This window comes from Diceros bicornis, chromosome 8, assembly GCF_020826845.1.
Source record: "Diceros bicornis minor isolate mBicDic1 chromosome 8, mDicBic1.mat.cur, whole genome shotgun sequence".
In the NCBI taxonomy this organism is placed as follows: Eukaryota; Metazoa; Chordata; class Mammalia; order Perissodactyla; family Rhinocerotidae; genus Diceros; species Diceros bicornis.
Window position 1 is genome coordinate 76,644,767 of NC_080747.1, and position 13,743 is coordinate 76,658,509.

A 13,743-nucleotide genomic window follows, 5' to 3' on the forward strand; every position below is an offset into this window, starting at 1 on the left:
TGTGATCCTAGCACAGGGTCCTTTGTCAAACTCTAATTCTGTTCTACAAATGACATTTTGTTTGAGCAGTTAGCAGTTGGTGCCTCAGTTTCAACTGACATTTTGTTACTAAACACAGTTCTAACACCATAAGGTGATTTGTCAGTGGTAAGAAAAAGATGGTTTATATTTCACCATAGTGAAATAGCACAGACGGCAGAATCAATTGCTTGGAATTCTGGAAAGTGTCCATGCAGTCAAGTCCAACACCACTGAAAACATTTTTTACAGTAGGCCACAAGGTATACTTTTTATGGAAGAAACTATGAAAGAAATTTAGAAACCCCAGAAAGCTTGAAGGTCTTGTTTTAATTCTGTAAAAAGTTCAAGGATCATACTTCCAATGAGCTTCAATACCTTGAGAGTGACCAACGCAATTACTTTAGGAATATGGCCATGGAAGTTCACATTTTGCACGTCTTAATTTTTCTTTTGGCTATTTTGTATATCAAAACTAGTAAGACCTTTTGAATACTTTTTTCCCCCATGAAGTCTTTTGATTCTAGAATCATCAATATTTTATACTACTCTTGATATTCTAGAAAGCAGAATCCCTGTGAAATATTGGAAAAGCCCAGCGATAACAGAAATATTGAACTAGGAATGTCTTTCGAGTAATAATCAGCTTCCTTAGTGGCTTCATCAATGACGAACCATTGATGACCCAGAAAACTGCCAAGTTACTCAAAGAACTGTAGTAAACTGATTAATTAACTGTAGAAACTAGATGCTAATTGCCTTATTGTTACAATACCTAAGAATCATTTTCCGTTTTCTCTTCTAGAGGCTTTTGGTCCTTCGTCCTGTGATGACAATTAAAAGTTTTGTTTTGGTGAGAGAGCAGGAATAGATAACTGTTTCTCTAGCTAAACATTAGCTGCACAATTTATGTGTGTGTGTATATATATATATGTTTAATCAGTTAATCTGTATAGCAAGTTGCTTGCATTCTGAAAAGAATATAGGAACTAAGACTCACTAAAAGAAAAGCTATTGTTCTTACACCACTGCAGGGCAAACAGTCATGAAGTAAAATGGTGGATGAAATCACCAGCATCTCTCAAATTCTCCTATGGTTCATTCTCTCTCTCTCAAAGGTTTATAGTAGATGCAAATAAGTTACATAACAGAGTTCAAATACATAAAACTCCAGTGTATACCACACAATGTTCTATAATATTTAGTTTAACTGTAATTATTTTAATTTTGAAGAAAGCATAATAGTTTCTGAAACTTGGAGAAAGAGAGCTATGAAAACATTACGTAGGAAGGATGTCTACTAGTTATTGATTCTGGCTTCCACCCCTAGCTTTGTGATTTGGATGAGTTACTTCAGTTTCTTCATATGTCAGGTGGACCTAAATGTAGTGCTCACCTCATAAGGTTATTGTGAGCATTAAATAAGTTATTACATATATGAAAGCACTTAGTGCCTGGCACATGGTAAGTGCTCAATAAATATTACCTTTTATTATTATTATTGATATACTGAAAATAGCATTCAATAAACATTTACTGAATTGAATAAATGCACTTATAAGTGCATTTATGAGTACTGTCAAAAATTCTGCAGTAACCTGAGTATAGAAGGGAAAGAGGGTGAACAAAGGAAGAGATTAGCATTTTTGAACACTTACAATGTTACAGCTGCTTTAGATACATTCATCCATTTAATCCTCACTATACTCCTGTGAAGAAAGCATATATGAAGAAAGCAGATAATCAGGGAACTGAGACTCAGAGTATCATATCTCACTGTCAATAAGGAGACCTGGCATTTGAACTCAAGCCCAGTTATTCAAATTTTATATTCTTTTTCTAATACCACATAGCCTCCAAATTCTGAGGTGTTTGAGTTTGGAGATTTTGAACATGGTACTTCTATACCTCATTACCACATAAATACCTCAGTTGATAAGATGTGAATTGAGTCATTTTCTGGTTAATATTTTGAAATTAAATTCCATCCAGTGACTTGCTTTCAATACAAGTTTATCAAATGATTTAGTCCCAAGTGAAGTAGAGATATCCACAGATATATAAACACGAGTTAGGGCTATATAGTTATCTTTTTTCTACATTTAGCGAAAATCTGACTTGTGCCTGGCAACAAATTTTACTGAAACCCTACTATACGTCAGTGATTATTCTAAAGGTATAGACCAGTGATCAAAATGAAATTCTTACTTTTCTGACGCTTATATCCTAGTGCACAGAAAGAGACGGTAAATAGGCGTGTGTGTGTGTGCTTGTCTCATGTGGGATAAGTGCACAGGGGGAGCGAGGATGGGTGATCACAGAAGTCATGCCTGATGAAGTGACATTTATGCAGGGACCTGAATGGAATGAAGGAGGGGCTATGTGCACGTCTGCAAGACGTGCAAGAGCAATCCAGGTGGCAGAGCCAGGGCAAAGGCGTGGCTATACTGGAGAACCAGCAAGAAAGCCAGTCCAGCTGAAGCCGAGGAAAGAAAACACGACACGGCCCTCACAGCCAGTTACATAACTCCACACCATTTAATTAAGGCTGGAATAAAGATTTCTTCAGAGTGTTAGACAAGCACAAGAGTCCGGGGACAATGCTGCCTGGGGTCAGGGAGATAGGGGTGGAGACAGTGCTGCCTGAGGTCTGGGAGATAGGGGTGGGAAAGGATGTGACATTTGCTTCAGTCTTTGAATTTTGAGAAACACTTTGTCAAGGAGACAGGATGGAGAGGAGATCAAAGGAACAAAGCAAAGGCATGAAGGTCACTGCTGGGAAGGGCCTGTATGTTGCAATTTGATGTAATCAACAGACTTCTCTATAAGAAGCTTTGTTTTTCTTTATTTGCTTCGAGAGAGCAAGAAAGCCTTAATTCATAAATCCCAGCAATTAAGTGCTAATATGCCCCCAAGTCATCAGTTTAAGCCCTGATCAAAATCGAGGTAAGAACTCACATTCATTTGTTTGCCAGTTATACTTAAGGATTAATTTACTCTGCCAAAGGTCATTTCGCTATTTAAAAATAAATAAAATGAAATACACATTTTAATGTAATTCCCTTGTTGTGCCGAAAGTTAACATACTAGAATATGGTAAAACAGGCAACACGAAGGATGAGTGGTCCTTCAACAAACACTAGTTTTACTAATTGTTTTGGGATAACGTACCCTTAATCACTACAGCAGACATCCAAAAGACCCCTATGCAAGCAGAACCTCACAAAGAATTATAACAGTAACACAGTGGTCCCCTGCACTGGAAATAATTGTCAAATATTTACTTATATCCTCATCAGGCAAAGTATTGAAGGTATTGAAATCAATTTTAATCACTGTTGAATCTCTGTTCAATAGTATAGGACACAGGAAGGTGGGTCTATGGCATATGATGAACACAGAATCTGTATTTTCTTGCATTAGCACCCATCTTTCCACATTAGGAAGCATAGCAGGTAGCATCCTGTTGGACAAATCTCAGTGGTGGCATATTTCCATCTCCCAGGGGGTGTGGGAAGACCCAACTGCACAGCAGTAACAATAATTCTAGCATATCCGTTTATGAAATAACTTTGGCAGTAATGGCTAGAGGATTTGGATGAAAGCGTTATTTGTGGTCTTCCAGCTGGAAGATCAGAGCAGAGATTCTAAAGCAAAAGGCACAGAGTGGGATGGCAGATAGTGGCTGCTTGGATAAGAACAGAAGAGAGTTGGGGATCCATGCTGAGCTCAAGGGGAAATGCAAACAAGACAGTCATTTCAGAATTTCCTGGTGCTGCCCAATATCAGAGCAAGGGATTACTGATGCCATCTGCTGGAGATACTTGGGATTTAAAAATGGAATCTACACAAATAGTACTCTAGTGTCTCCCTATACCGTGGTTCAGTTCTTCAATTAAGAAGAAAAACAAAAAGCTAAAATAAAACAAAAACAATGGAAATGAATCCTGTACGTATTTACTGTACCATAAGGAGGCTGGAGCTGGATATTGTTGGTCTGTATTTCAGAGACTTATAGTATGTAATTGCATTGAGTTTTTTAGCAGAACTCTGTGGGAATACAGTTTTGACATATATGACACTGAGGCAACTGGGTGTCGAGTTTGTACTGTAAATTCATGAGTTTCTTGCTAAAAATCTACTATGCAGTATGAACTTTATACACAATATACTCCCTTGATATACTTTATTGAAGAAGAGTATGGTGGTTTTGTTTTGTTTTGTCTTATTTTGTTTAATTAGAAAAGGAGAAAAAGATTAAAAGAAAAAAGAACAAGTATCACTATTTGGTCAGAACTGTTACATATGCATTTGGGTTTTACGTATAATATGGTAATTCAACTTTTGTTTTGTATTTGTTTTTGTTTTGTGGAAAATTTCCTCTGTTAGTTGCACTCCCTGTAGGGTTGTTGTTAAGACCATGATTTAAAATTACAAAATTCCTTGTGGTGCTTCAATAAAATTTTAGAACTTTTAGAAATGTGTGGCTAAATTAACATTGATTTTAGTCCACATTTTCCAAAAAGTACTAATTCCATGAGACTTGTAGTGGGAAAAATGGTTTCCATGGTCAAATCCATTTGCAATATGCTGCATTCCAAATATCTTCTCTTGGAGTTCCATAAAGCACATTAATTAAAATATGAGGAGTTAGTATTTATTGAGAGTTTACCATGTGCCATTAATGCATTTAATCTTGGTTGTGGTTCTATTTTATGAGCACTGTCATTCACCCTAGTGACAGATGAGGAATCTGAGCCTTACAGGGTTGGTAATTTGTTCAATGTCACACTATAAGAAAATGGAGGCATTGACTCTGACTTTAAAGCTCATGCTCATAAGTCTGAAGCCATATGTCCCAAATTATTAATATATGAAATAATACCACATATTCATATGGCTTTTATGTTAATTATATTTCAGTATTCATGTTAACCTGTTAAAGCTTTGAGGAGTAATGGTATCTATTTAACTTTGTTTAACCGAGCATTTCTAAATCTACTTGGCTACAGAATGCTTACAGATTTTAGTGGAAGTAGTGTCCCACAGAATACAGTTCTAGAAAGGCTGATATAAGCTATACTACTGCTATAGATGAGGAGCTAGGAAGGGAGTAGCTCTTTAACATTTGTCTGGCCACTTGCTTCAGAATAAAACTGCTGGTATCCTCCCCAGGCAAGCCACTCACAGGTGTCTACCTGGGGAATTGCAATGGCCAGGAATAGAAGGAAAACACCTGAAACCTTTGCTGCTGCAGGTGCACAGAGCGCTGGAACCCTCTGCATAAGTGTGTAACATTTAAGTGCATCCTGCAAAGGGAACAAGTTTAATTTAGTTAAGCCACAAGGTTGAGTGAAAAACAGCATGTTGCTGTTATTGTTTAGTCAATTAAATTGTCCTCTGTGCTTGTAGGAACTGTTCCACGTTTATTACCAGTGAGATACACGCTCTGGCAGTTTCTTTGCTTTGGATTGTCTTATATTTAGCACATCTAAAGATTTGAGAACGAATGATGGAAGACATAGTGATGAATTGTTAGGCTTTTCTAAAGATTCAGAAGTTCTAAAGTTCCTGCCAGTGACAGATGGTCTGTCCTTACTCATTGCTTGTCTTCCTGACAGGACTTGATTTCCCCCCCCCTTTTTTTTTTTTACTCAATTCCCTTAAAGTAAGCCCAAGCTTCTTGGGTGGTGGGGTAGTCTCATTGGTTATAACTATGTTACTGTATATCCCTCTGGTCGCAACTCTATATGAAGATGCACCATGCTTTGTTGACATTATTAATGGACACACGTGATGATACGAGAGAAGCATGGAGTAAGAGGGAGAGAGAAACAGATTACCAAGGAAAATCCATTCTTGCTTTCTTCCTGTTATTTTGATAACCAAACATACCAGAGTCTCCATTGGATAGTTTTTTTCTTACTGACTTGCTGCTTTCTTTTGATAGCCCAAGCATAAGGTGATCTTTTGGCAGTGTTTCATATCATTATGGTAACAAAATATATATTGTTTTTTTAGGACCTTCGATATTTCATAGCAATCTAAGAATTTTTGAAATTTTGTGTTAAAAAGTACAATTAGTGTTTACCAACTTGCTAGAAATTTATAAAAATCCACATAATGAGACAAAACAACTATACCAATGATGTACTTAGATATAAAATAGGTTCCTATTGAAAAAGAAGAAAACTTCCAATTGCTTAATCCCTTTCATTGGCTTGAAATATGTTTACTGCTGGAATGGGAGATGTGCTGCTTAGGTAAGGAAGATGGGGAGTTCTAACATAACTGTGGAAATAAATATAAGGTTTAAAAAATTCTAGGGGGCCGGCTCGGTGGCACAAGCGGTTAAGTGCAAGCGCTCCGCTGCGGTGGCCCGGGGTTCGCTGGTTCGGATCCTGGGCGCGCACCGACGTACTGCTTGGCAAGCCATGCTGTGGCGGCGTCCCACATAAAGTGGAGGAAGATGGGCACAGATGTTAGCCCAAGGCCGTCTTCCTCAGCAAAAAAAAGAGGAGGATTGGCGGATGTTAGCACAGGGCTGATCTCCTCACAAAAAAAAAAAAAAAAAAAAAAAATTCTAGCATGTCTTACAGTTGCTTCTTAACCCTTTATCCAGAAGTAATTCAGTCTTTCAAGTGAGTAATGCCACTAGTACAATACAGCATTACTTAGGCTGAAGTGTAGTGAGTGGAAAGGGATTAATATTACTAAAAACATATGTAAATTACCAGGTGAATTGATTTGAGATTTACCATAGTTAGTTGGCTTTTTTGTCTACACAAATAGCTGAGAATTTCTTTTTTGTGTAAATATGAATGTCCTAAGAATGTTCATTATATGTTAGCTCAATTTGACAATACGTGAAAAGCTCAAACAACATTATCTCTCCCTTTTATCTTTTAGTATTTAATTCTACTGCAATTTTGTTTCCGGTTTTATATATATACAATATAAAATGTACTACTACTGTATGTATGTACGATGTGCTACTCTATCTGTACTTGTCATTTCAGTGAAGGAACTCAAAGCCTCCTGGATTTCCAAGGTCTAGGCTACTGGACTCTCTGTCATCTTTTTATGCCCCTCACTAAATGCTCCTTCCGTTACCAGATATCAGTCATCTTTTTAATTAGTGGCTTTTTCACATTGCTCACTTTTAGCAACATTCAATTATTAAAAAAAAAGAACTCATGCCAGCTCATTGGTTATGCATGAAGATGTTAACCTAGACCTAAGGAAATTACATTCCTCTTGCAGGGGACAGTTCCTCAGATAATGAATGGAAGCATTAACTTTCTGTGTACAACATAGCAATAAAAAAGTTTCAAAGCTTCTCCATAACACATTGGCACAGTAATACATGGATCTTAGTTGTGTATACATATATATTTTGGTATATAATTAAAGGAAAGAGACATATCTAACTTTTCGTTCTTAAGTACCTTTCTAATATAATTTGCTTCTCTTCCCCTCATTAAAAAAAAGTCCTGAATATTCAATATTCATGAAGAGGCCAACAAATATTGCATGGTTTTGAAATCATGTCTTATATAAAATCACAGAATTTAAAATTACTCTAATAAGTATGTTTATTAAAATTTATTAAGGTTAGAAAAAAGTACATAGCTGAGATTAATAAAAATGCATTGTATTAGATGAGATAGGCTAAATTACCCTGACAGGGAGACCCAAAATGTAATAACGTCTCAACATAACACAGGTTCCTTTCAGGGCTAGCACAATACTAAAGCAGGGAATAGGGGAATGAGGTTGGCACCATGAACGCGAGCTTTTGTGGTAAATGATTTATTTCTTTACTGCAGTAATGTGCTAATAATTTTTTCCTTGTTTCAAATTTATACTGCTAAGTGTCTCATATTTGAGTACTCATGAGTAAAACCCAAGACAACAGTCAGAGATTATTCCCTGCTGACTCTAGCAAAGGAGGGTGGTCGAGTGAGTAGAATCACGTCTTGGATGAGAGGTTGGCCTTTCTCTTGTACTGAAACACAAGATTCAGCTTGTGACTCTATACTGTTTTATAGAGTTTTGCTTGAAAGTTTATTTCAAGACAGAGAGTGTGAAAGATGCGTAAGTTTTATGATCTAGATAAATTATCTGTAAGTTGCTCTTACCTCCCACTTATTTCATAAATGCTATTGTACAAGACAATTTTTCACTTAACAAGTTCTACAGGTTAATGCAGAGTTCTCATAGCCTGAATTTTACCTCTTCTGGCCACATGGTACAGATTATGTAAACAAGGACAATTTAAACTAAATTGAGTCATCTCTTCATTCTACTACCAGTATTGCTGCAGAAGTACTTTCAATCTATATCTTGGCTTTCACTTCTCTTTTCTCTGAATTCTTCCTATTTCCCTATTTTAGTCATGTGGTTTTTTTTCCATATATAATCATTTCTCTCCATTTTATCCAGAGAACTACTTTCCTTATATCTGAGTCTCTGTTTTGTATTCCTTTAAATTCTTATGGAGTTCCCACTTACATTCTAACACTTTTTATTGCTAATAAATTACTGATGATTTGTCTCTAAGATGATTAAAGAAAAGCAATCATAAAATTAGAAATAAACTGACTTTTTTTTTAGCTAAAACTGAAAACTGCCATGGGTCATATTTTCTACACTAAGTTTTACCTGTAAGTTGAGCATGAATGTATTTTAAAAAGTGATAATAATGATATAACTTAAAAATAGATAATATATCCTCACTTCTATGATAATATATTATCTATACACCTCAGTAAGGTCATAGGGACCAATACAATGTATATTGAAATTGTAGTAAAATTTTTACCAAAATTTAAAAAAAACAAAAATTCTGCAAATAATTATATACTTTGAGAAAGCATTGAATCACAAAAGAAATATATTTCCAGTTGTATTTCTTGTGATTCAATGCATCTTTCAGTAGGCATTTCTCAGTAGGGCAAAGAATAACTACCAAAATACAATTTGCACTTTATAACAACTCATTGCTAGTTAATAGAAAGATTTTCATTTAAAACTCAGTCTTTGGGTATTATTGCTGAAAATAACAGAATAAGCTCTTATAAAACAGTCTCACGTATTCCATGCCTATATGCCCCATGGCATGCATCATAAGAACATGTCTTAGAATGTGTATGATAAGATTGGATAGAATGGAAACTTTCATACAAAAACTAACTTTGTGGGCCTAAGCAAAGGATCATTTAGAATCAATTTTTCCAAAGTTAGTCAGCCAAGATTGCTACCTATATCTTATTTGCTTTTCCTTTTACATGTTTTATTTCTGTTCATGTTATTAGCGATCTAAAAGCTACTGAAATTACCTACCCATAGCTTAATGCTGATATAATGTTTATTGCTTTTAGTCTTTACATTCAGGTAATTTTACAATTGGATCTCTTTAGAATACACATGCACAAAGATTTTCAGAACATAGAGCAGTTTACTCTCTCAAGGCAACAGCAAGCATACACACAGGGAAGTATTAGAAGATGAGAAGGTTAAGTTAGAGCCAGATTGTGGAGGGATATGTACTTGGACATTTATTAGGTAGATAATAAAAAGCCATCAAAGTTTATTTGGAATAGAAAATGTGATTTGAACTCCACTCTCAGTTAAATCACCATACAGTATTATTTATAGTATCTTTTTTAGTTGAAACCTATGTTTTTCTAGGCTTTCGATGACTTATGTTTTCAAACTTAGCAAATCTACTATGTATCTACACATCGAACACAAATGCTTCTACAGTGTTTTGCTAACGGTTTTCCATCTTCAATTGAATAATGAAGGCCTTTCTGACATCTGGTTCATTTTTTGCCATTTGCAAAATATATGCATTTAGTTTGGTCTGTTTTTTATGACTAAATGCTTACTGACGGCTGGTTTGTTTTCTATTCTAGGTTGTGGAGACTAATTTGGTTGCTTTTGACTGTCACTGGATCATTATAAACGAGGTAAAGCCAACTAAACCTTGTTGTCAACTCTGGGTCCTGTTTTCGTATGTGTAGTCACAGCATTCCTACAGCCTTGAATTTCTGAGAGGAAACAACACAAAGTAATCCACTGAGTGGATGCTGTTAAATAAAAAAAGAATAAGGGGTTTTTAAAAGTTATAAAGGGCTTTGTATGAATAAAATAAATGGAGTACGTCTTCCCCACTGAGTATCTTTGAGCCTTTTCCGTTGGCACACACTGCCAGCTTTGGGAGATCTCTTTATAAAAAGTACAGTTCTTCTTTGTGAGCAAAGTGAATTCCTCCCAGTGGAGTGCTTGTGTTCCATTTATATTTTAATGTTGTTTCTAGAACTTTTATATCCACTGTCTCTTTACACAGGGATTAAATAGTTCAGCATATGAATATGAATAAATAAGAACAGATTTTTTCTTTTCATAAAGAAATACTTCTGTTTTAAAATCCATCAACTTGTCAAATTCCTGGTGAAAGTTTCTTGATTTTTGTAAAGACAATACATAAAAATAATTAGAAAATTTAAAAATTTAAAAAATGTATTAAAATGTGAGAGCCCTGAGAAATCAGTTGTTCCATTAGTGCTTGCCAGTCAGAGTCGAAAAGGACAATGAACACATCAGTCGTGGACAAATAACGAGATCACGTGGATTCGTCCTCAACAAGACCTAGTATTCAATCATATCTATTACTTATGAATAAAAATAATGTATTATTTATCAATAGATACTAAATATTGAACTATAGAATAATAAATAATAATAAATTTGTCTCAGGGACAAATAGCATTTTGAATAAAAATTCTGATTTTGCAGTCAGCAAGATAGGTTCAATCCTGACTATAAAACTGGTTAGCTGTGTTACTATGGATATATAATATAATCATCCTGTGCCTCGGTTTTTTTTTTTTTGGCTTGTACAGTAAGTATAATGATATTTACTCTACGAGTTCATTATAAAAATTAAGTGAGATATGTAATGCTCTTATTAACACAGTGCCTGATGAATGACAATAAATGGTACTGCAGTAATGATCATAGCACGTTCAAGTTCACAGACCACTTGCTCCGACATTATTTTTTTGAATACTAAACATTATTCTATGAAGTGTTGAGGGAATGAGGTTCATTGAGGGTAAATGATTTGCCTCTCTCTCCACAGAAAAATAAAAATGATTCCCAGTTTCAAGTTGTTTCTCCTATACCACACTTCATCGATGGAATTTTAGCTCCGTTAATGGTTCTTTTAGTTCAGTGCAAAGACACTAGAAACATCTTATAAACCTGTTTTTGGTCTGCCAAGCTTTAGGTCCACATGATTTGTCACTGTAATTTCTCATGTCAAATTAAGATGTATTTTTCTGAGATCCCCACAGGTAGTGTGTATGTGTGAGATCTACTTTTCAATAAAGTCTTTATACCTTCTAATTTTCTAATACCTCTCAATTTTACATCTAGAAAGACTGAACATCAGGATAGAGGGAAGGGAAAAGGGAAATTTTGCAAACCTTCATGATGACATTTCAAATTAGATATTTTCATTTCTATTTTTCTGCAAGGAATCTAGGATTCAAATAAATTAAACAGTTTGCCAAATATTAGACATCTATTAAGTAGTGATAATGGGATTTAAAACTTAGTCTTTCCCAGTCTAAAACTTTGATTGTTTTTGCTTTGTTATCCTTTATTTGTTAATTTTCTTTATAGATTATATTTTTGAACTTTCTGCTACGTCAATTTTAACTTTATGGGAGCCGTTTATCCTATTAGTTTTTGTCTTTAGTTTAATTATTTTCTAGATTACTATTTTTTGAAACAGAGAGTCCTTCTAATTTCTTATTTTTATCTCACACCCACTTTATAATGGGAGATAGACCACATAGACTCTTTGACATAAAACAAGCTGGAATCATTTTGCGTGTTCATATCAATAGAGCTGGTTAGGAAAAAAAAAGTGATTTCTTGCATCCTTAGAGACACGGATTAATCAAACCAATTAATACTTATTACTGTTAAATGGAAATGCCCACTCCCTTCTATTCTTTGGTAAGATTGCAGAAGGGACCCCTGAATTAATTTTTTCCATATCCAATTTAACTTCTAAAACTATACCTGAATCTTAAAAGGGTGAACCCATGAAGAGCTCCCCAGAACACCAGTGGTCACCTATCTACTGCTTATGTGTCGATTTGTACTGTGTAAGAAATCACTCCTTCATATTACATAGACGAAGCCTGACAGAGTAGACTAGCATGTATTTCATTGGTGATGAATGTCATAGAAAGAGTAATAACAGTTCATATTTTACTATATCTTTCATAAACATTATGACTTATTTTGATGAGCTTATTAAATTTCATTTCTTAAAATATCAGGAGGGCAAATACTGTCTTTAAATGGATGTTCCATAATTTCAGCCACTATTTTGCAACATAAAACATCCACACAAAGCAATCTAACCAGCAAATACCAATAAACGTTAGAAGTATAGAAGACAGTGTAGGAGACCTCAATTCTTTTCTCCTCCTTCACACTTGGATTTGCTACTGCAGTCTGTCATAACTATTTATAACTTCACCTTTACCATTACTGAAACCCTATCTCTTTTCTACCCACAGCCCTCCTTACTACTCCTTGAGCAGAGGTGTCATTTCTTTTGAACAGGTCAATACCACTTAGCCTTTGAAAATCCAGTGTTCACAGCCCACACTGTTTATATGGGCTATTGTTTTTATCTAAACTAGGTTAAAACTCAGAGATCAAGCAAGTTTTCTGTATTTCCATCCTGAAGAAAAACCATCATTGTATATCTGCGGTCAACACTCTGTTAAAAAACAAAATTCAGCTAAGTAAATTTGAAGATCTAATTGGCTTTATTCAATGATTCATGAATCAAATCAGACAGCATCCCATCTAGCGAGTAGAGCTACTCCAAGGAGTTGTACAAAATGGAAGGTTTTTATAGGCTGAAGGGGGTAGGGGGCAGGAAAGTATTAGCAAAAGTAAAGAAAGGGTTGTTTCAGGTCAGGACATCTTCTTTTGGGGGAAGGGAACAGCAGGGGTTTCATCATGAGATTACCTCACTAGTGTTAGGAAATTCGATTAAGATTGCATTCCTGTGGAAGGTGGAAAGTGCACTGAGGTCAGGTGTTCAGTCTAGGTTTGGTGTCATGGGCTTTAGCACAAGTGACACCATTTGGGGCCTGTGGGTTTTCTCTTTAACAACTCTTACTTCCACATGATTCCATTCAGCCACCTCATTCTCTCTGAAATATGCCTCAGGAAGCTTGACTCTCACTACCTTTACTTCATTTACAGGCTTGTTTATACAAATTTATAATGTATTAATCGTAATTTACCCTAGTTTCCGTAAAAGAAGAAGCATGGCTTTCTCAAATTTGCTAGGAAGCTAATAAGCTCCAAAAGTAACAACAACAACAACAACAACAAAAAAAAAACTCAACAACATGCAAATGCCCATTTTGATTGAACATGGAAATCATGAATCTGTCTGGTTTGTGTAGCTACTATTTTGTTGCTGATTTCAAAATGGGTTACAAACATTTATTTAATCTTATTGCACCAACACTTTTTTAGGGAGGGATATAAATCAAAGTTGGCATTGTGCATCATGATACAAATTGATGTAGAAACTTGAAAACAATGTATTTTTTCATTTGCATTAAGTGTGCTGTAATAATGAGAGGCTGCGCTGGCTCATATGGTATAATCAATCAT

The 13,743-nt window shown here is 35.2% G+C and overlaps 1 protein-coding gene across 2 annotated transcripts in view; it reads left to right on the top strand.

Annotated features, from left to right (window-relative positions):
* GRID2 (glutamate ionotropic receptor delta type subunit 2) overlaps nt 1-13,743 on the top strand; it is a 1,161,595-nt gene that overhangs the window by 594,055 nt on the left and 553,797 nt on the right. For both annotated transcript variants that reach the window (XM_058547512.1, XM_058547513.1), the window contains exon 4: nt 9,939-9,992. In XM_058547512.1, coding sequence (XP_058403495.1) covers nt 9,939-9,992 — 54 coding nt within the window. The remainder of the gene's footprint in view (nt 1-9,938; nt 9,993-13,743) is intronic.